This window comes from Ailuropoda melanoleuca, chromosome 7 (assembly GCF_002007445.2).
Source record: "Ailuropoda melanoleuca isolate Jingjing chromosome 7, ASM200744v2, whole genome shotgun sequence".
Taxonomy (NCBI): domain Eukaryota; kingdom Metazoa; phylum Chordata; class Mammalia; order Carnivora; family Ursidae; genus Ailuropoda; species Ailuropoda melanoleuca.
Genome location: NC_048224.1, coordinates 132,353,351 through 132,376,107, shown reverse-complemented (window position 1 = coordinate 132,376,107; position 22,757 = coordinate 132,353,351). Strand labels below are relative to the sequence as shown.

Genomic DNA, 22,757 nt, shown 5'->3' with positions numbered 1-22,757 from the left:
AGTAAAATATTCAACCATAAACATCTCAGTTTGCAATCCATTATTATCTGGTTTTTTCAAAGTCAGAATGAACACTAAGACACCTAAGTCCAGCTCTAAGAGTGAAATTGAGAAATGAAGACAAAATGCAGTTTTCCCTTTTTCTGTTTTCCTCTGTTCTTTTATCTGAAGTGTAATAATTTTAAAATTATGTTATATGCTCTAAAATAAAAGAGTAACAGGTCTTTAATAGCTGCCACTGACAGCCTTTCTTCATTCACTCCTCACCCTGAACTTAGGAAAAGAGCTGCCATGATTACCTGCTGGGCGTTCAGTTGCTTTAATACTGGAAACAGAGACTCATCTGTCTTCGTCCTGTTCCACCCAAAATAACGCTGACAAAATATGCAGGCAGTTAAGGCTTCTACATGTTTTTAAAGATATTTAAACAAGTGATAAATAAAAAGGTGCAAAGAACTCACCCATAATTCCATTCCCCATATCTCTAAAAATTTTCATATTTATAAAGAATAAAGTGGTAAGAGAACAGGATGACAAAACAAATTACTGTAACATAATCATGTGGCACTGTCTCCTGTTCAATGTCCTCTAAGATAAAATACATCCAACTCTCATTTTAGGACATCAAAGACTCGTTACTATGAGAAAAGGTTAACCTAGAATAAAAACAAGTTTCAGATATCATACATATTTCTTTGAGAGATAAAAACTGTAGTTAGACTAATACTATTGGAAACATTTAAACATCTATCCAAATGATGGTTTAAATATACAGAAAGGAACATATAAATAATAATAAAGAATAAAACTAACAAACTATGATTGCTTATCACTACCTATTTCAAAAAAAGACCCTCTTTAAGTCTAAAGAGATTATTCAAAACAGCTAAAACATGGAAACAACCCAAGTATCCACTAAGAGATGAACAGATAAGCAAAATGTGGCCTATCCACACAATGGAATGTTATTCAGCCTTAAAAAGGAAGGACATTCTGAAACGTGCTCCACAGCATGGAGGAACCCTGAGGACACTGTGCTCAGTGAAATAAGCCAGACACAAAAGGACCAATACTGAATGATTCTACTTGTGTGAGGCACTCAAGTCCTCAAAACCCTGAAGACAGAAAGCAAACTTGTGGTCTCCAGGGGCCGAGGGGACGAGACGGGGAGCTGCTGTTAATGGGTCTAGAGCCTCAGTTCTTTTCAGATGAAAAGAATAGGGATGGATGTGGTGACAGGCGTTTGTTGCCCAACAGTTATGAACATATTTAATGCCCCTGAATGGTATGCTTAAAATGTTAAGATGATAAATTTTGTTACGTGTATTTTACCACCAAAAAAACAAAAACAAAAACAAAAACAAAACAAAACCTAAGGAGAAAAAGAAGCATCTTGAACAGAGTATTAAGAAAAAGCTGATTCAAGCGTTCTCTACGATTCAAACGAAAACACCTATTTGGCTCAGTACTCCTCTATGTTTTAAGGAGTAAAAGGATACTCTCTAATTTTGTCCAGATCCGGCTTCCCCCATAGAAACGACCCCCTGGAGTCATCCACCACAGGTTTGAGGTACGCATCGGCAACAGCTGGGTTGGGAAAGCCAGGCGTGAGCTGCAGCTTGCGCAATTTTTTTTTCACTTTGGTGTCATATGGGTTAGGTCTTATCTTCTTATTTTTTTGAGCTTCATGCCACCACTCTCTACGAGGCAAAGGAGACAGGATTTCATGACACTACAGTGGATGCGCTGCAGATAAAGGGCTATGCTTAGAAGACGTAAACTCATGCCCCAGGACAAATCGCAGGAGCCGAGGAGGAACCATGGCCAACACTGACTCTAAGGTTACTCTGCGCCTGGCACCGTGTCAGCCATTGTACACTGATCATCACCCGAGCACATCCTACCACTGTCCTCACCCCACAGAGGAAGAAACTGACCGCCAGCACAAGTCACTACCCGCTCAAGATTTCACGGCTGGCACTGGTGCGGTCAGACTCTGAGAATCACCCATCAGAGCCCACAATTTCTCTTGGGGCTCTTTCTCAGCAGGAAAGTGAGGTCACATATCTGTATCATTTACCTCAAATCAACTACAATAATAGACCCAAGAATATTTAATGATATGTAAAAATGCCAAGAACACGTTACATCTTAAAAATGCAGAACACGACTCCATAGAAAGTAGACCCTCAATTTTAGAGAAAATGCATATACACGAAGAAAAAAAACATAGACAAGGCAATTTAAAATAATAAAAGCAATGACAACTATTATTTCACTGTGTTAGGCAATGTTCTAAGCAAGGAAAGAGCTGTTCATTTTCTTCTTTATATTTTATTCCTTTTTCAGTTTTGTCATTGTGAGTAGAAATTACTATGGCAAGTCAAAGACAGCCGCACATTCTTTGCTTCTGCTCCCATCCAGAAGGGGGGCCCATGTCCCCTCCCTTGAGCCACGTGAGCTCTGTACCAGGTCTTCAGAGCCTGCCATTTCCACATCTGGACCCTTCGAATATCTGCCTCGGAAGCAGCTGACGTTCTGTGAGGAAGCTCCAGCTGCTAAGAAGGTCCAGATGGAGGGGTCCGAGGCCCCGGCCCACAGTTCTGGCTGGGCTCCTGGCTGACGTCAGCACTACTAGCCAGACAAATGGCTCCATCACCCGTGGACCCTCTAGCCCAGATGAGCTTCCCCCGACACACACATACCCACGCAGCCTCACCAAACTGCGGATTCACGGGCAAAATCAGTGACTGAAGCCACTGAGGTTTGAAGTATTTTATAATGTGGCAAGAGATGACCAGAAAAAGTTATATAAGTAGGAAATATGAATGGCATAAAGTTAAAAACAAAGAAAACCCTCACCAATCTACACATCCATTGAAACGTTAAAAAGAACAAAACCCTCTCTCGTGCTGCGCTATTTCACATACTTGCTGGTGTCAGACCAGACTCCGGTTTGCTCTCCGCCAGAGTCTCCCCTCACCAGTGCAGGAGTGCCACCTAGCACCACAAAAGAATAACTGCGGTCTTCACTGTAGCACCAAAGACAACACCAGGGATTCTCGCCTACTCTCTTCTGAATGTTCGTCTTTGAGATAAGCAATCCGGATTGTCAGCTAGGACGATCAGCACAACATGCAGACGCTGAAAGAATCTCCCCCTCCTTAAAGTAGGAGGGCCGGGCACTGACATAAAGATGAAAGATGGCCCCTGCCAATCTGCTGAGCTGTGGGGGACAGGACAGGGCATGGGAGCGACTGTGCTGAGACTGAAGATCTGTGCCCCCACCAGATAGGTGGGGTGACTGTGTTCTCTGTCCCTGCTCTTTCAGGGCAGTTGGGCCCATTGTTTTCAGATCTCATATTTCCCCAAGAGAACCCAAAATGTTCTGTGAAATCTCCCCTAATTTAAATGTTGGTAGCCAGGGGCGCCTGGGTGGCACAGCGGTTAAGCATCTGCCTTCGGCTCAGGGCGTGATCCCGGCGTTATGGGATCGAGCCCCACGTCAGGCTCCTGCGCTATGAGCCTGCTTCTTCCTCTCCCACCCCCCCTGTTTGTGTTCCCTCTCTCGCTGGCTGTCTCTATCTCTGTCAAATAAATAAAATCTTTAAAAATAAATAAATAAATAAATAAATAAATGTTGGTAGCCAATTCACAATGAAGGCTCCATAGAAGAGCACACTGTGTAGACCTAACCAAACGCAGGTGGGCTGAATTCAGTGGGCAGACCCACAGTAGCTCCACCTTAAAGGGGGGGTGACAAGCCAGAGTCTGGTTAGGGGAAAGGAAAAGTGGAAAAGAAAGCAAGGCAACATTCTCAACTTCACTGTTCCTCCACCTCTCTTCCCGCTCTCTAACTCTGCATCTGTCTTCACAGTCTGAGCCAGGCACGGCTCCGGCTGCTCCTATCTGCCATCCACCAGCTGGACAACCAGTGCAGAAAAGGCTAAAATGTAAACCACTCAACTAACGACAAATGAGCAAAAACTGATATATGGCATAAACAGGCATTCACTCCATCAGAAATGCAAATTTTCAACAAATAAAAAAACTTAGGATATCAAATTGAAAATCTAAATACCATTTTTACTTATCCTAAAATAATAACCAGATAAGAACCCAAAGATATGTCTCTGAAGACACTCAAATCACGTTTGTTCAGACTTTAAAAAAATAGAAATAACAATAGGCATGTGATTAATCATGATACATCAAAGACTACTATGGAGTCATTAAGAACTGTTACTCATCTATACACTGTTGATAGTATGCCTTGTTCTATCGCCAAATGAGTTACAGGTAACATAAAAAGTATATGGCATCGTCCCATTCTTATAAAAAGAAACAATACACACTTGTATGAGTACACGTGTATATATATGTTTATGTATATATAATGTATGAGTAACTGTGCATAGAAAAGTCTAAAATTATAAAAACCAAAATGTTAACTGTAACCATCTTTTTAATTCATATTTCATAATTTTTCTATTATTATTTGTACAATAAAGTTATTTGTAGTTTTTTAAGTTATTTAAATACCATGATCGATGAGCTACCCAATAACTTAGTGCCAGTATATTATTTCCTCAATAATATGAAAATCATGAGGAGAGAGATAAAGAAAGCATAAAATAAACACATTGGTATGTGTGCTACAACTAGAGAACAGCAAACATTAAAACCACTTCTGCATTTAAGTTTTAATTTTAATCACAGATTCTTAGACCAGAACATGAGAATTTTTCAGACACAGGAGATAAAACTGGAAAGAACTCCAAACAATCATTAAATCAACTACTACCAAATAGTATTTCATGACAAGTTAGAAAATGCCATCACAACCTTGTGAATAAACTAAAAGCTGCTGAACTACAAAATGTATGATATGTGACTTACACTCCAACTTTTTTAAATGCCATCGAGGACCAACCTTAAGAAAGAACTCCTTTCACAGACATCCTCCTAAAAACCACTGTCGCAATCTCCATAACTGACGTGTACCCCAAGGGTGGCACAACAGTGGGTTCTGGGTGGAATGCATCACCACCACCAAACACATCAGAGTACACGCAGCAAGAAACTGGAGAGCAGGGCCCGGGTAAAATTCTCAACATTCTATTCCCATGTCCCCACTGGCCCCTCTCTCAGACCACTCGACACATGGAAGTACAGGGACCTGTTTGCTTCTCTGTCTCCCCAAGAGCGTGGAGCTCCTTGAGAGCTCAGCCTACGGCTTAGTCAACTTTCCTACCCCAGCCTAGCAAGGTGTCTGACTCACAGCAGCAACTCAGTCAATATTTGAATGAATGTAAAGGGAATTTCTGTTTGCCTATGAAATCCCACAGAGCTGGCTATGTACCCCCTTGAACTGGGATAAGCCTGGTGCCTCTAAAAAAATTGTCTCTGATTTCACTGAAGTCTAGAAAAAGGAAAACAGATTTGGTAACCAACCAATTCCGGTGATTTGTGACAGTTCATGATGCAAATAATAGTTCTGTTTGTTAAACTGGGTTTTTTTTTTTTTAAGATTTATTTGTTGATTTGAGAGAGACAGAGAGCAAGAGAGAGCATGTGCATGCCCATGCAGGGGAGAGGAGCAGAGGGAGAGGAGAATCCCAAGGAGACTCCATGCTGAGCACTGAGTGCAAAGCCCAACGCAGACTTGATCCCACAACCCCGAGACCATGACCTGAGTCAAAACCAAGAGTCGGACGCTTAACCAACCATGCCACCCAGGCACCCTAAATTGGGTATTTACATAAACATTTGAATTAAAGAAATTAAGAAAGAACTTACGAGAATTTTAGGAGAGGTTCCAGGCCATGTCCAGGGAATTCATTGAGAATTTCCATGGCTGTAACACAACCTACAGTTGGTATTCCTTCTGTATAATCACTTCCAAGCAAATAGGCCAAATTTATTAATTTGTTCCGGTCTAATCCTATAAAAGTAAAAATATTTTATATTTTTTAAATTTTTATTAGAACACACCAAGCAAGATTCTGCCTTCCGGGCTTTACACTCTCTAGGCCCTTTGTCTGACGTGCTCATCCCTGGTATGTACAACACTCACTACCTCTCTTCTTTAGGCCCTAGCCCAAAAGTGAACTACTAGTAAAGCCTTTCGTGACCACAGCTCCATATACAACTGCACATGCCCTTCCTGGGACTGCAGGTCATCCTCTCCTCTTTCACAGCTTTATTTTTCTACATGGATTATGTTTATTGTCCATTCCTCCTACTAGACTTGTATTCTCCACTGTTTCCCCATGGCCAAGGACAAGAATTGGCATACAGGAGTCACTGAATATGTACTTGTTAGGTGACTGGGAAAATGAAGAATCACTGCCAGAAACACCAACATGGGGCCACGGGGCTCCTGACTCCAGCAGGAGTGACTCCACCTGCCTCCCCTTCTCTACCACCTTTGATTTACTCCAGAGATCTCGGGTAACTGGTCAAAATCTAAGCAGGTCAGGTAATTAAAACTGCAGAAAATGCCTAAACATGACCAGGGTTTTCATGTCTTAATTCTAATTTAAAAATCCTGTTCCTCTCTAGAAGCAAAAGATCACGTACATGAAAACTTGTAGAGATCTACCATTTCCTAATTAATACATCAAATTAGTTCCTTGGAAAGGAAAAAATTCATAATACAAATTCTAAAGGTAAATCTCAAAAAGTACTCATACCCTGAAGTCTTACCAAGTTGGTTGTGAAAGTCCACATACTGGTAATATTCTACAAACTTGTTTTTATTGAAAAAGTTTTTATAGACGTGCCGTGCTCCAAACAGCCAAATATCACTATCATCAGTGATTGTTCCAGAAGTCTGATCGGTTAGATCCAGGATGGCGCACTGTGCCTCTGCTTCCATGGGAGCCTCGATATAGGGAATGCCGAACAGGCGAAGAAGTTCCTGGAGAGTTAGAGACACGCCATGACCCCCGGGAAACACGGGACGCGGTCTTGACCAGAAATGGGAGCAGTGGGCATACATTTCATTGAAGGCATCCCCTTGGGGAATCAGATTAAGTAAAACCAGCGGTAGGTATCGCTAAAAGAGGCCAGCTTTGCACACCTACCTGGCTTTCCAGGAACATCTGTCCTGTCACGGTAGCAGCAATCCGTTCTTGCTGCTGTTTTTGTGCTTTCAATGAATTCTGCTGCGCTAACAGGCTGTTCTCCAGAGTTTCCAGCTCCTCCTACAAAATAATTTCATCTGTAGATAATTATATTAATGACCCAATTAAACTCATTTGTTACAAAAAGTCTGCATTTAGTCTGACTAAATTACCAAATAAGCGTTCCTCCTCATGAAGTTTCCCACTTGCATTTCTGAGCAAGTCTGTAATATCTTTAGAGTTCCCTCACTGAATCACCCATGCTTTAGTTTAAACAAGTTGAATTTTAAAAAATACAGAGTGAGGGGCACCTGGGTGGCTCAGTCTGTTAAGCATCTGCCTTCGGCTCAGGTCATGATCCCAGAGTCCTGGGATCAAGCTCCATGTTGGGCTCCCCACTCAGTGGGGAGCCTGCTTCTCCCTCTGCCTGCCGCTCCCCCTGCTTGTGTTCTCTTTCTCTCTCTCAAATAAATAAAACATTAAAAAAAACAAAAAACAAAAAAACAGAGTGAGATACCACTTCCCACTCACTAAGATGACTAGAATCAAAAGGACAAATATTGTTAAGTATTGACGAGAATGTGGAAAAATTGGAACCCTTATATACTGTTGGTCGGAATGGTGCAGCCACTTTGGAAAACAGCCTGACAGGGAATCAAAAGGTTAAACACAGCTACCTGTGACCCAGCAATTCTACTCCTAGGTGTACACCAAAGAGAAATGAAGATATATGTCCATCCCCACAAAAACTTGTACATAGATGTTAATAGCAGCATTATTCATCATAGCCAAAAAGTGTAAACAGCCCAAATGTCCATCAAATGATGAATGAATAAAATGTGGTACATATCCATACAATGGGATACTATTTGGCAATAAAAAGAAATAAAGTACTAACACATGCTACAACATGGATGGACTTTGAAAAAATTCTGCTAAGTGAAAGGAGCCAGAAACAAAAGGCCACAGGTTGTATGATCCCATTTATATGAAATGTCCAGAAAAGAAAAATCCATAGAGGGGTGCCTGGGTGGCTCAGTCGTTAAGCATCTGCCTTGGGCTCAGGGCATGATCCCAGTGTCCTGGGATCGAGCCCCACATCGGGCTCCCTGCTGGAAGTCCACTTCCTCCTCTCCCACTCCCCCTGCTTGTGTTCCCTCTCTCACTGGCTGTCTCTCTTTCTCTGTCAAATAAATAAATAAAATCTTTAAAAAAAAAAAAATCCATAGAGACAGAAAGTAGATGAGTGTTCCTAGAGGTGGAGAGGAAGGTATAGGGAGTGACTGCTAATGGGTACAGGGCTTCTTTTTTGAGATGATGGAAATGTTCTAAAATTGTGATAGTTGTATAACTCTGTGAATTACACTAAGAGCTATGAATTATAAAAAATGTCAATTACTATAGCCTTGAAAATATGAAAAACTTGGAGATAAATCTGACAAAGAATGCATAAGATTTGCACGCTGAAAACTGCAAAACACTGCTGAGAAAATTTTAATAGATCTGAATAAATCAAGATATATCCTGTGTTCACGGATCCGAAGATAGAGTGTTGCTAAGATTTAATTCTCCCCAAATCAATCTGTATATTCAATAGAATCTCATCAAAACGTTAGGCATTTTTCATACAAATTGAGAAGCTAATTCTAAAACTCATATGGAAATACACAGGATTTATGAAAGTGAAACAACTTCGAAAAAAACAAAGTTGGAAGACTCACACTCACATTGCCTCATTTCAAGTGACTGTACAACTACAATTTGCGATGTGTTTTGAGTTGATTTTGGTATATCATACACAGTACCAAAGTTGTTTTTTTTCCTAGCACCACTGCAAAGACTCTCCTTTCTCCATCCAACTGCCTTTGTAGCATTGTTGAAACTTTGTTCTCCATATATGCATGGATCCATTTCTGTACTTTCTATTATGTTCTATCGATCTATTTGTCTATCTTTATGCCAAGAGCAAACTGTCTTGATTACTGCTGTTTGCTTCTGTTGCAGGACTCTATTTTGTTCCAGTGATCTATGTGTCTATCCTTTAGCCAATATCACACTCTCCTAATTACTGCAGCTTTATAGTAAATCTCAATATCAGGTAGTGTAAGTCCTCCAAATTTTTTCTTTTTCAAAATTGTTTTGACTACTCTAGCTTCCTTGCTTTTACAAGTCAATTTTAGAATCACCTTGTTAATTACCCATCATTGGGTTTTTATTGGAATTCCATGAAATCTATGGATCAGCTTGGGGTGACCTGATATCTTTATAATATTGGGGCTTTCCATCCAAAACCACATCTATTTAGGTCTTCCCTGATTTCAATCATCAGTGTTTTGTAGTTTTGAAATACATATCTTTCACATACGTTGTAAGCTTTACACATAAGTATTTTATGCTTTTAGGTATTACTGTATGTGGTTCTTGCTGTGGGCTGAATCGTGTTCCCCCAAAGTTCATGTTAAAGCCCTAACCCCAAATGTGATTGTATCTGGAGATGTTGTCTTTAGAAGGTAATTAAGGTTAAATGAGGTCATAAGGGTGGGGCCCTAATCTGATAGGACTGTAGCTTTATAAAAGAAAGATATCTCCTTCCCTCCCTTTCTACCCTCTCCCTCTCTCCCCCTTCCCCAGCCTCCTACCCCACCCCACCCCTCCCCACCCCTCCCCCACATGAGGACAGGGCAAGAAGGCAGCCATCTGCAAGCCAGAGAGCTCTCACCAGGAACCAAATTAGCCTGCACCTTGATCTTAGACTTCCCAATCCCAAGAACTATGAGAAAATAGTTATTTAAGGAAAAAAAAAAAAAAGCACATAAATAGCTAATAAATGTTCACCCAGTAACTCCTTAAAGCTCAAAAGGTATTCAACTTGGCTCTTTCTTGGCAATTAAGTTAAAACTCGATGTGGTATTATTACCAAATTAATATCTTGCCATTCATTGAGTGAACTGTCTGCATCTTTTTCAGCTTCTTCATGTGGCTCAGTGTCCAAAGCCTCACTTCCAGAGTCGTGTGTTAGGAGGCCCTCAGAGTCACCAGTGGCTTCTTCCTTCCTAGTTCCTATCGGTTCTTCTTCATCTTGTCTGGAGGGAGATTCGGAAGCTTCATGTAATTCAGCCTGAAGTTCATCATTACTAATTATACTCTGTACTTCAATGAAACTTCCTGTACCAAAATAACAAGGTCACTTTATTTACAAGTGAAACATTAAAATTATCCCAAAATCATTGACAGCATTACAAAGTATCCTGAAAAAATGTTTTACCCTGCAAAGATTTGAATTTACTAGAAAACATGTAAGGGTAATATATTACTCTTAAATAAATTTAATACAAATGCCTATAACTTCAAAATAAGTCTTTTCCATTAGATAAACTGGCACTATCTTTGAAATTATGAACAAAGCTTTCAAAGATTTGCATATAAGCTTTTTACAAATATGCTAAGTTAACTAATACTGTTTCAGAGTTCAAAAAGGAGAATTATCAGAGGGTGTAAACAGTCATGTAGGTGTTATATGTTCTCATGCTATTTCACTATGAACATAGCAAAGAATAAAGCTGTGAATTAGTGGAAAGAATTCTGGATAAGTACTCAGGAGAAATAGCTCTTCTTTTCCACCTTCCTTCCCTCCTCTCCGGTGTCTTGTCTCGTCTTTAATAGAATAAAATAAAATAAGATAAAATAAAATAAAAATAAATTTATTTTCTTCTTTTCCTTCTGGTGGAGGGGGCTTTAAAAAATTTTGATTCTCTTCTTTGGCTTCAGGTGAAGGGGGATGGATTTCAGGATGCAATCAGGACAGAGTGGGCTGGAGATCTCAGAGTGGGGACTGGGGCCAAGGAGACGCCAGGACCAAGGAGAACACCAATGGGACCAGGAGATAGTTATAAATTAAGAAAGAATAAGCAATAAGTCAATACATTAAGGACAATGGGAGTCAGGTTTCTCACTGTTAGAAAGGAAAAGTATAACAAAAGTAGAAGCTAAAATGAAATCTGTGATGTTGGATTGGAATGCAGGTATCAGTATGAACTCATAGATTTCCATATATGAAAATTTTTTATATATTTATACATAAATATGTATTCATAGAGAAGTAAGTACAGATGGGTGTGTGCACATGTTTGTGTATGTACACATAAATATACTTCCCAGTTCTGTTACTGAGAGGGCCTGGAGCAATGACACCCCAGAACCAGTGAGCACACATTCAGGGTCCAGATCTTGGTGTCTAAACATCACACTCTATTACAAGGAACTAGGGCTCTCTGTTGAACTGGCTGGATCCAGGGACAGGGCAGGGCCGGGAAAGTATAAGATAAATATGGAACATCTTGACCAGAAAGTAAAGAAATGCTCAAAATATAAGGGAGAATTGTCAAAAGTCACAGAAGCCAGCCTGAAGGGGGCCCCCGCTGGCCAAAGCCAGGACCATTCCAACCATAAAGTATGATAAAATCATAAATCACTAAATAAAGTAGGAATTCTTGAATCCACACTGATACAAAAAAATAGTAAATGGGGAAGAGGGGAAGATCTTCCTTATAAAAGGATGTAAACTGAAAAATGTATAAGGAATGATGGAACTAGAAAACTGCCATTTGGCAACCATCATAGTAATCATTTACTTAGGTAAAAATCACCAATGAAGGCTAAAATGAGTGGGCAAATGTCTGTTCAGGAACAACATATTTACACAGCCTTTCCATAAGATACTAATTTCAAAGGAGAAACAGTAACTTTAGAATGGAGAAACTCACAGATACCAGGAAAAAAGTTAGCTTGTGTGTGTACAAACAATTCTTGTTATTCACAGCAGTATGTTCTATAAAGTCACTGTGAACACTGAATCCACAAATACGTCCTTGTTCATAGAGTAAATATATTTATAGTGCAATTCCTAAAAATGACCCATCTTGGTAAATTCTAATTTATCTTACAAAAGAGAAAACAAAGTTTAGGAGTGTTAAGAGGCATGCCTGAAGCTGCCCCACTAACAGGTGCCAGAACTGGGATCCAAACCCCATCCAGCCAACCAAGCCAGAGCTTCTTGGTCTGCACTGCTCTGCTCTCTCCCACATTCACCTTCTGGTCACCTCTGTGGAACAGCTAAAACATGAAGGCAGAGTGACACCTTGTTCAACCTCAGCTGGGAGCAGGATGGCAATTCAAACTTCTAGCCCCTTTACTCAGGTCCATGAATGACCACAAAGATACTACTGCTGAGTATTGATTCTGGCATTACAAATAAATTTTAGTAAGTAAGCAATTTCATAAATAAGAAATCTGTGAATAATGAGGATCGACCATGTAGAAGTCTGTATAGATGTAAATATATAATAAACATGTATGTGTATATAAATATACATAAAGAGATATGATAAAGCAAATGTGGCAAAATGCTAGCCAGTGAGGTACTGGGTGAAGGAACCAGAATGTTTTATAATATTCTTTCAACTTTATTAAGTTTGTAATTATTCCAAAACAAAAAGTTTAAAAAACTTGAAAAGACTCATTTTTACCTTTTCCAACTAGGGTACTCCCTCCTTTTAAAAACAACAACAAAAAAGAACGAGCTTTGTGTCCTTGGGAAAGTCATTTCACCTTCCTGGGCTCCTAGTTGGTCATCTGAACGAAGTGGGAACTAGACTACACTGCAGGCTCTCTCCGTTCCTGGAGATGGGAAACCCCACAGGAAGTTCTGTATCTCTGGAAGAGCACAAGCACCTACCATCAGATTCACTTTCTTCAGAGTCCATTTCCACTGGCTCCACGGACTTCAGAACTGAAATTAGGTCCTGGTCTGCAGATACCACTGTCTCATGTTCTTGGATGGTTTTCAGGAAATTGTCGTGCTCTTCAGAATGAAAGGATCCTGCATTTTCCAAGTTACTTATTGCCTCTGAATGGACATTCTGTGTATTACTCATTTCTTGCAAACTGACAGTAGCAACAATTTCAGAAACGGGATTTTTTTCACATTCTGTTTCATCATCACTTGAAAGAACAGAGGAATCGCATTTGCTGCCTGATGGACAAAGGTCTGGTTGTAGCCCAGGCTCTTTGGTGTGTGTTTCATTCCTTGGTACAGAACTCAAACTCACTGGAGGTCCTGGTGTCAGCTGCCTCCCACCCTGGGGCCCAGGAGCATCGCTGCGCATCACCACAGTGCTCTCTGGAGGAACCGGGTCTTTCCCACCCTTAACTGAGGACTCATCGCTTGTCTGAAAGGCTTCACTCACCACATGAGTAAGTGACATTTCTTCTTTTGGAACACTAGATTCACTGCCTGGACAGAAGACGGGACGGGACAAAAGAGCTGAGTCTGCCAGTCTCCTGCTGCTGTCAGGGCTGGGCTCATGTGCACAGTCCACACGGGTTAGATGGGGTCCTGCTGGCAGCAGCATTCCTTCTCCATCTCCCTCTTCAAGGCCTTCAGCAGCTTCTTCACGGCAACTGTTCTCGACCAGCGTTTCCACTCCTGACCCTCCTGTCTGCGCATCATTTCCAGCATGTGCTTCCATGTCTTCATCATCGTCAAGAACCTTCTGAATAGCTAAGAGAGTACGCGGTGACACGGGTGCATTCTTCACGTCCGACTGCTTTTGATTCTCACTCTCCCACTCCTCCTCTGAGCTGCTTCCCCGCATGACAGCCTGCACGGCCAGGGACGTTCTTGGAGAAGGAGGGGCAGCAGCAGCCTCTTTCTCTGGCTTCAGGTTCTCACATGGAGAGGACTTCGTGTCAAAAGACCGGCTGTGCATGTCGCTGGAAGAAGGAAGAGCCTCTGAACCCACCTCTGCAACTTTCTTAGCTTGAATACCTTAAGAAAAATCAAAACATTTCTCATTATGTAGTTTTACAGTGAGACAATATACATGAGAATCCTGGTTCTCATGAATGAAGTTATAAATTTTCATTTAAACAGCACTAAGAGTTAATTTGCTATTTAATTTTAAAGTGGGTTTGTACATGAGCACTGAATAATGTACAGAATTGTTGAACCATTATATTGTAAACCTGAAACCAATACATAACACTGTACATTAATTATACTGGGAGTAAATAAATAAATGAATTTTAAGGAAATAATAAAAATAAAGAGCAAAGTTGGTACAATAGTAGGTAATCCATTAATAGTTACATATATTTATTATTACATAAGTAGGGTGGTAGTTCCTAGAATTCAGAGACACAACATATTTTTGGTTTTTAACCATCAGGTAAGTGATGGTACCGAATACCTCTTATTAAGATGTAATGTGAAGTGTCTTCAGAGACCACTCTTCTTGACTCTACCTCCTTCAAAAAGCCCCCTTCATCTTCATATTGTCTTTGGATTTGTCCTGACTGTTGCTGATTCATTTCCTTTTGGACATTTTCTATGTGTTGGTTTAGGTAGTTTTTTTTAAGCAAGCCTTTGAGCTGATACTGTGAAAAGTCATTAGACTCCTAAAATAAAATAAAATTATGTTTTTGTATTAAATACAGATAATATTCCAACATTTCCATCCTTTCCCCACAGAGGGACAAAGAGCAATTGATTTTTTCCATTGGTGACATTTTCATATCATAACAGTAAAATCTGAATACTAGGAAAAAACTGTAACCGCCTTATGCAAAAACAGTCTTTAAAACAAAAAGATTTAGGCAAAAGAAAAGAAATCATGGGTACTGTTTGTGACTTAATCATCCACTCAAAAAACATTTATTAAGCAGTAATGCATGCCAAGCACTGTGACATTTTGATTACGGCTTAATGAACAGACAACCTTCTGGAATGCAAGTAAATATGCAAGTAAAGTGGGGCGGCTGGTGGCTCAGTCAACTGAGTGTCCAACTCCTGGTTTCAGCTCAGGTCATGACCTCACAGGTTGTGAAATCTAGACAGGTTCCACACCCGCGGGTGGGGGGGTGGGAGGGGGAAGAGTCTGCTTGAGGATTCTCTGCCCCTTCCCCGACTCATGCTCTGTCGTGCGCACTCTCTAATAAATAAATAAATCTTACAAAAAAAATATGCAAGTGCCCAGCACAGTCCCTGACCCATAAAAGACACCTAATAATTCATAGCAGTCACAGTTATTAATGATAATAGTTAACATTTATCAAGCATTTTCTGTGAAGGAATTCGTCTAGGAGCTTTTATGTGTATTATCCCATTTTATTTTCAACCACCCCATGAGACATACATCATTATCTCCAGTCTACAAATGAAGAAGCTGAGACAAACAGGTTAAGTAACCTCCCTAGAGCTGCAAGGCTAGTAAGTGGTAGATGTGGAATCAAAAACAGGTTGCCAACCCTACACTGCTTTTATTGCTATTATGTTATTACTTACCATCATTACTATTCTCAATATTGCATCTGCCCAATGTACAGATGATACAAAGGTCCAACCTGGATGACTCAGACCCTCCCTTTCCTATCAGAATTACAGGTCCCATGGGCTGTAGCCCATGGGCTATAGCCACACTACCCTCTGCCCTACCATCTACCGATCCCAGGCTCCTTGGTGGATGAGAAGAGAACAAAAGGGAGCAAATCATTAGGGACCATCTCCCTTCTTCCCATGCCTTCCCAATGTTGTTTACATAACCCAATTTCTATTTCCTCAAAGGCCAACCAGAGATCCTTTCACACTCAAGAAATAAAGTGCTTGATACATAGCCTAAGCCTGGATTTTTCCCCTGAAATGAAATGAAATGAAAATAAATTTACCTCTGTCCTTCCTATATCATTTCTGTGCATCTTAGCATTTTCCTATGTTCACACTGTTTGTGGGGAAAAAAAGGACTGATAAGGAAAGAAATAGGACCTACCTGCCTTTTTCATATTTTGGTACCAAATTAAGAAATGTTCAAAAGTTTGTACAAAAAAACCCACTATATCCATTCGTTAGGAATAATGCTGCTGCAAAATGTATATTCTGTCCTACAGTGAGAGAATGATGTGAGAAATAACAGGTGGTAGCAATAGAAAGGAAAACAAAGCTCATTCACCCACTAAAAGCAGTAGTAATTACTGCTGTAGCATGATCAGGAGACAAGCTTGACCCCAACTCCGCACACCACCTGCTCCAAGTTTCTGTGGCTGTGAAGTCACCAGCAGCTGCTCCAAGTTGAAGAATTTACCACTGAATTCCCTATTACCACTGTCTAGAAAGAGGAAGAGTGAAAGTAAAGGTCCAACTGCATTTCTAGACCTGCAGCCAAAGAAGAAACACCTGGAATTTCAAGTTAGATTAGATTCCATATTACTATTAGTATTCTACAGACAAGGTATATTATGAGTTAAAATAACTTTTATGAACTAACCTAAGAATTGAGCCACTAAGCATATGCTGAACACATACTATGTGAAAGATGCTAAAAATACAGAAGTGAGCAAAATAGGCACATTTGGATGCTAAGAACCATAAAGAGACATTACTCAGTGTTACGAGAACACAGAGCAGGAGATAAGTCCTGGTGTTTATTTTATTTTTTTACAGACTTATTTATTTGAGAGAGAGAGAACACACAAGTGAGGGGAGGGGGAGAGAAAGAATCTCAAGCAGTCTCCGTGCTGAGCATGGAGCCTAATGCAGGAGCTCAATCCCACAATCCCAATATCATGACCCAAGCTGAAATCAAGAGTCAGAACCTTAACTGAATGAGCCACCCAGGTTTCGCAAGACCTGGTCTTTTTTTTTTTTTTTAAAGATTTTATTTATTTATTCGACAGAGATAGAGAGCCAGCGAGAGAGGGAACACAAGCAGGGGGAGTGGGAGAGGAAGAAGCAGGCTCATAGCGCAGGAGCCTGACGTGGGGCTCGATCCCTTAACGCCGGGATCACGCCCTGAGCCAAAGGCAGACACCCAACCGCTGTGCCACCCAGGCGCCCCAAGACCTGGTCTTAAGTGGAAAGTCAAAAGGCTTCTTTGAAGAAATATGTATAAGTTCAAACTTATAAATATATGATGCTTCATAGAATCTCTGAGACACAAATGCTGTTTACTGGAAACAGATTCTATATGTAATACTTATCAATTTCCTCTTTTTTCTAATAAAAATTTTGCTGAAGCTCTAAGCATTAGAGCATTCTAAGCATTAATGTGCTGTTGTATATTTCACCTCTGGCATTGCTTCAAATAAAGTTCTTCTTCGCTTGGTAAATTCTTTCATATCAGTCAAGATTTCATGCTTTATTTCAAGAGGCAGGCTGCTGAAGTCTTCAGACTCAATATCTATGGCATGAGGATTATGAAAGAACTCTTCCTGGAAAGAGTAAAAACGTAACCATGAAATTTACATTTTGTACACTTAATTCTATTTATCCTGATATTTACTGCACTTACGATAAATAGTTCTACAAAATCTACAATAGACTAAACACAGTCGTACATAATCTGCAATAGGCATCAGCAAATAGGCAGATTAGGGAATACAGCCATTCACTCACTGATTCACTCAGAAGAAAAAATACTTACCAGACACCCCTTATGTGCCAGGCACTGTTCTAGGTGCTAGGGTGCTGTGAAGATCATGCCAGATAAGGTCCCTACTCTTAGGGGTGGAGTAAGACATAGAATAACCAAACAAAGAAATAAATGAACAAGAAAATAAAGCAGGTTAATCTGATGAGAGAGTTCATTAGGAGAACAGGAAGAGAGAAAACATTTACTTGATAGATAAAGAAGACCTCATTAAAAAATGACATGTGAGCAGGGACTTGAAAGATACCAACAAGACTGATCAGGACGTCCCAGGCTGTAGGAACAGCAAGTACAAAGACCCTAGGGCAGGGATGAGCCTTATGAATTTGAAAAATATCTGTAATGCCCTTAATTAGATTACTTCTGTTTTGCTCTTAACCTATAATCAAAAGTGAACACAAGTGAGAAATTTGCAGGCATGAAAAAGTATAAAACTTCTCTAAATTTTAACTAATTACCAAAAACTCTTCATTAGTAAAGAAAATAAAATAATACAATTTGCTTTCCTGTAGGTAGGTAGGTTGTACGTGTGTGTGCAAACCAGCCAGCACTTAGGACAGGCCAGTCATGCTCAGAACACCCCGTGCTTTCCCCATACGAAGGGAAAACCTTAATGTTCCCATCAGCCCTCTGAGGAAGGCATAATTATTACTTTTGTTTAACAAAAAAAAGGGGGGTGAGCCTTGGAGAACTTAATTTGTCTAAGATCACATGGCTAGTGCACAGGAGAGCCTGGTCTTTCTGACCACAGCGTTCGTGGTCTTCACCAACACTGCGGTCATTTGCTGTATTGACGACGCAGAACCTCTACAAGTTGAAGGATCCTGAGGTTGTAGCTCAAAAGTCCTTCTCCGTATGCACCAAAATAATAGGAACATACAAAAACCAATTAACTTGGGAATCAAAGAATGTTATCCACTATTCAAGAAACTTGAAAAATCTCTAAAAGCTTGTATATTACAGTACAACCTCAATTTGTAAAAAATGTCATTCATTAAAATATGTGGTGGTGGTGGTTTTATTTTTTTATTTTTTTTAAAGGTTTTATTTATTTATTTGACAGAGACAGCCAGCGAGGAAGGGAACACAAGCAGGGGGAGTGGGAGAGGAAGAAGCAGGCCCCCAGCGGAGCAGGGAGCCCGATGCAGGGCTCAATCCCAGGACGCTGGGATCACCCCGAGCCGAAGGCAGACACTTACCGACTGAGCCACCCAGGCGCCCTGTGGTGGTGGTTTTAAAACATGACCACAGGTTCTCTGACACCTCTTTTCATCTAATCCCTTCCCCTTAAATAAGGGCTGGCCTCACTGACCGGCTTCTCACAGACCAAATGTGTAGGAAGGGAGGCTGCGCTCCATCCGAGGCTGACTAAAAAAGGCCACAGGGTCCCTCCTGCCGGGCACGTGCTCTTGGGACGCCTACCCTTGGAACACAGTGCCACGCCGTGAGCAAGCCCAGGCCACATGGAGAAGCCACGGGCAGGTGTTCTGACCGACAGCCAGTGTCAACCACCAGACACGTGAGTAAGGAAGCCTTGGAGGGGACTCCAGCCCCAGCTATGGTCGGCCTGCATTTACACGGGAGCCATGCAGACAGGACTGCCTCCCTGAGCTCAGCAACCCCCAGAATAGCGAGAGCATGATAATAAACAACCATTTTCAAGCCACCAAGTTACACAGCAATGGATAATTGGAACAGAAGCACAGGCATACACTTACATATATGTGCACACATCCACACCTGACGTGCATACACATACCCAAATACACACACAGATATTTCCCACCATAAGGAGAGGGGCAGGAGAATGGACTTATACCAAAATGTTACTTGAGGGGCGCCTGGGTGGCACAGCGGTTAAGCCTCTGCCTTCAGCTCAGGGCGTGATCCTGGCGTTATGGGATCGAGCCCCACATCAGGCTCTTCTGCTATGAGCCTGCTTCTTCCTCTCCCACTCCCCCTTCTTGTGTTCCCTCTCTCGCTGGCTGTCTCTCTCTCTGTCGAATANACCATAAGGAGAGGGGCAGGAGAATGGACTTATACCAAAATGTTACTTGAAGTTTTTTATGGATGGTACGTTTTCTATATTTTTAAGCAAGTATGTATTACTATTTATATTTATTATTTAGTTGGTTGGTTGTGAAAGAAAGATGGCTTATTTTGGATATCCAGACAGACATAATGGTAACTGCCATACAAATGTGTATGGGTGCCTACATATTTGTACATTTATACATATGCACGCACGTAAACACACACACACAATAAAGAAGCTATGTGTCTATTTTTTATCAGGAACGTCCATAAATTCATACTACCTCATTATTCATTTTCATGTCATTCATTTCAAATAACAGAATATACTCTGAATTCAAAAATTACATAAGTACCTGTAATGCTTGTTTTTGACTCATTCTTTCTTGCCATTCTCTTTCATCTTCTTCTTCTGAACTGAAAGTCAAGCATACATTTACAGTATCTATGATTTAATGATTATTAAAATATCTCTGGAGGCAAGGGGCCACAAGTTCTAGGGGCTACAATGGTGAATCAGACAGCATGACACACGCTGTCACTGTTCCCACAGTCAGGAGGGGACATGTGCCAGGGAGCAATTACAATATGATCTGAGGACATCCATCGCAAGGGAGGAGCAGGGTTGCTAAAGATACAATAAGGGGAGTCACCTCTCTCCAATGGGGGGGGGTCCCTAAAGTTTCCTGGAAACTCTGGCAATTGCACTGCTTGGACTTAGCCACAAATAAGAGAGAGGTCTAGTTGTAGGGTCTGGGGAAAGTTCATGGAGACAAGTGTTCCAGGCAGAAACACTATGTTCTATAAACATCTGGAAACAAGGAAAAGCAAGCCTGCCTGGAGACAATACAAACACGGCCTGCTGAGGTTGGAGAAGCATGTGATTAAGGCATTGAAGTTTTATCCCAAAGAAATGAGACGCTAGGAAGTGTTTCAAACTCTGAAATGACATTATCAGGTTTGGGTTTTAACAGATTCTACACCACAAAGCAGACTGAACTTGGTGGATAGGGGTTCCAGCGAAAGGGGAAGATCAAAGACAAAGACAAAGAAGTGTGGAAGCCTTTACGGTACTTCGAGCAAGGAGGATGGTGGCATTGATGAAGAGAAACAGAACTGGCCTGCTTCAAAAGCTACTTGGTGTCTCAGGAACCCCTGGGACACAATGCTGGGCCCTCCACCTGCACTTCAGCCTCTGAAGCAGCTGACCGTGAACAGCGAGCCAGAGAGNCTGCTAAAGATACAATAAGGGGAGTCACCTCTCTCCAATGGGGGGGTCCCTAAAGTTTCCTGGAAACTCTGGCAATTGCACTGCTTGGACTTAGCCACAAATAAGAGAGAGGTCTAGTTGTAGGGTCTGGGGAAAGTTCATGGAGACAAGTGTTCCAGGCAGAAACACTATGTTCTATAAACATCTGGAAACAAGGAAAAGCAAGCCTGCCTGGAGACAATACAAACACGGCCTGCTGAGGTTGGAGAAGCATGTGATTAGGGCGTTGAAGTTTTATCCCAAAGAAATGAGACGCTAGGAAGTGTTTCAAACTCTGAAATGACATTATCAGGTTTGGGTTTTAACAGATTCTACACCACAAAGCAGACTGAACTTGGTGGATAGGGGTTCCAGCGAAAGGGGAAGATCAAAGACAAAGACAAAGAAGTGTGGAAGCCTTTACGGTACTTCGAGCAAGGAGGATGGTGGCATTGATGAAGAGAAACAGAACTGGCCTGCTTCAAAAGCTACTTGGTGTCTCAGGAACCCCTGGGACACAATGCTGGGCCCTCCACCTGCACTTCAGCCTCTGAAGCAGCTGACCGTGAACAGCGAGCCAGAGAGAGGAGCCTGAGAAGGAGTGGCCGGAGAGGTTCCCAGACAGCAGGACAGCAGAGATGCCGAGTCACGTGCAGCTAAAAAGTACAGTAAGCTAACACCTGCAAAGTGTCTAGTGGATTTAGCAAGGAGAACATTATGTGTGGACTGGTGGCGTGGTGGTGAGAGACAAAAGACACAGGTAGAGACAGCACGTATAAGCAAAGGGTAGGAAACGTGAAAATCCACATCTTCAGGGATTACACACGAACAGTGCTAACACCAGATCTGCAGAATGAAGAGAGACACACCAGCACAAACTACCAAAATACAAGGACAACTTAATCACTAAAAAATTTAGTCTTTGAAACATTCTAAAAGGTGTCAAGAATGCATTTGTAGATGCATTAATTCCCACATGCCTTACATGTAGATAAAAACACAAAGGTTTGAAATCTGTCTGAATATATACACAATTACTATTTTTAAATAGTTAAACATTTACCTATTTTTTTCCTCCTTCTGTAAAGGTGGCAAAACATAGATGTCATCTCCTCTTTGAACTTGAGTAAGACTGGGGAGGTCTTCATCTCTGAAAAGCACATACAGACGTTAAGCAGAGGTAATGGGAAAGAGGACTGAGGAAGACTCCCCCACTGATTACACAAGCCCTGCTGAGGGGTGAGAAGCAGAAAAACACAGGGCTGTAACAGGCTTCTTCCTGCTGTCCCGCCTGCCCAGGCTGCTGCTGTGGGAAGCAAGCGTGGCCTCAAGAGAAAGGGGAAGCTCACTGTGGCTCCCAGCACCTCGGCCAGGGCCTCAACCACAGGCACAGAGACCCACCTTATAAAAGTACAAAGTGCAGGCAACACAATACTATGGCTTTTCTCTCTCCATATCCAAGCTGACTCTCACCAAACAGGGAATTTTCACAACTTCCAATTACTGGGTTAAGTGGGCCCACTTATCCCTCTGACTTCACCATCTGTTATCTGCCGAGTTAAAATCAGGGAAAGGGAACCACAGGAATCCAAGGCGAGAGTTAAAACCTTTTAATCCTTAAAATTAATGTAATTTGCCTCTTGCCTTTTGCTTTTTAAGGCAGTTTTGATAGCTTGTCTTTTCAAAAATGTTTTCAAAAGCTTCTCCGTAGTTTTTCTGGAGTCAGTGGTTGCCAAATCCTTTCTGTGCCTTCTCTTAGCCTGTGAAAACAAAGGACACAGGATTCTGTTTCAGGGTATTAGTATATTAAAAACATTTCTGTGACTTTTTTCCACAGAATTTGGTTTACCTGAGTTTTCAGACTATGAC

General features: G+C 41.3%; 1 protein-coding gene across 3 annotated transcripts in view; it reads right to left on the bottom strand.

Moving 5' to 3' along the window:
* LOC100472159 (DNA repair protein complementing XP-G cells) overlaps positions 1-22,757 on the bottom strand; it is an 87,541-nt gene that overhangs the window by 2,068 nt on the left and 62,716 nt on the right. For 2 of the 3 annotated variants that reach the window (XM_034665455.1, XM_034665453.1), the window contains 10 exons: positions 19,996-20,056; positions 17,244-17,387; positions 14,375-14,582; positions 12,862-13,953; positions 10,045-10,292; positions 7,089-7,208; positions 6,709-6,922; positions 5,800-5,944; positions 1,500-1,700; positions 300-384 (listed from right to left, as the gene is read on the bottom strand). In XM_034665455.1, the coding sequence (XP_034521346.1) occupies positions 300-384; positions 1,500-1,700; positions 5,800-5,944; positions 6,709-6,922; positions 7,089-7,208; positions 10,045-10,292; positions 12,862-13,953; positions 14,375-14,582; positions 17,244-17,387; positions 19,996-20,056 (2,518 nt within the window). The remainder of the gene's footprint in view (positions 1-299; positions 385-1,499; positions 1,701-5,799; positions 5,945-6,708; positions 6,923-7,088; positions 7,209-10,044; positions 10,293-12,861; positions 13,954-14,374; positions 14,583-17,243; positions 17,388-19,995; positions 20,057-22,757) is intronic. The other variant, XM_034665456.1, reaches the window with a different exon arrangement.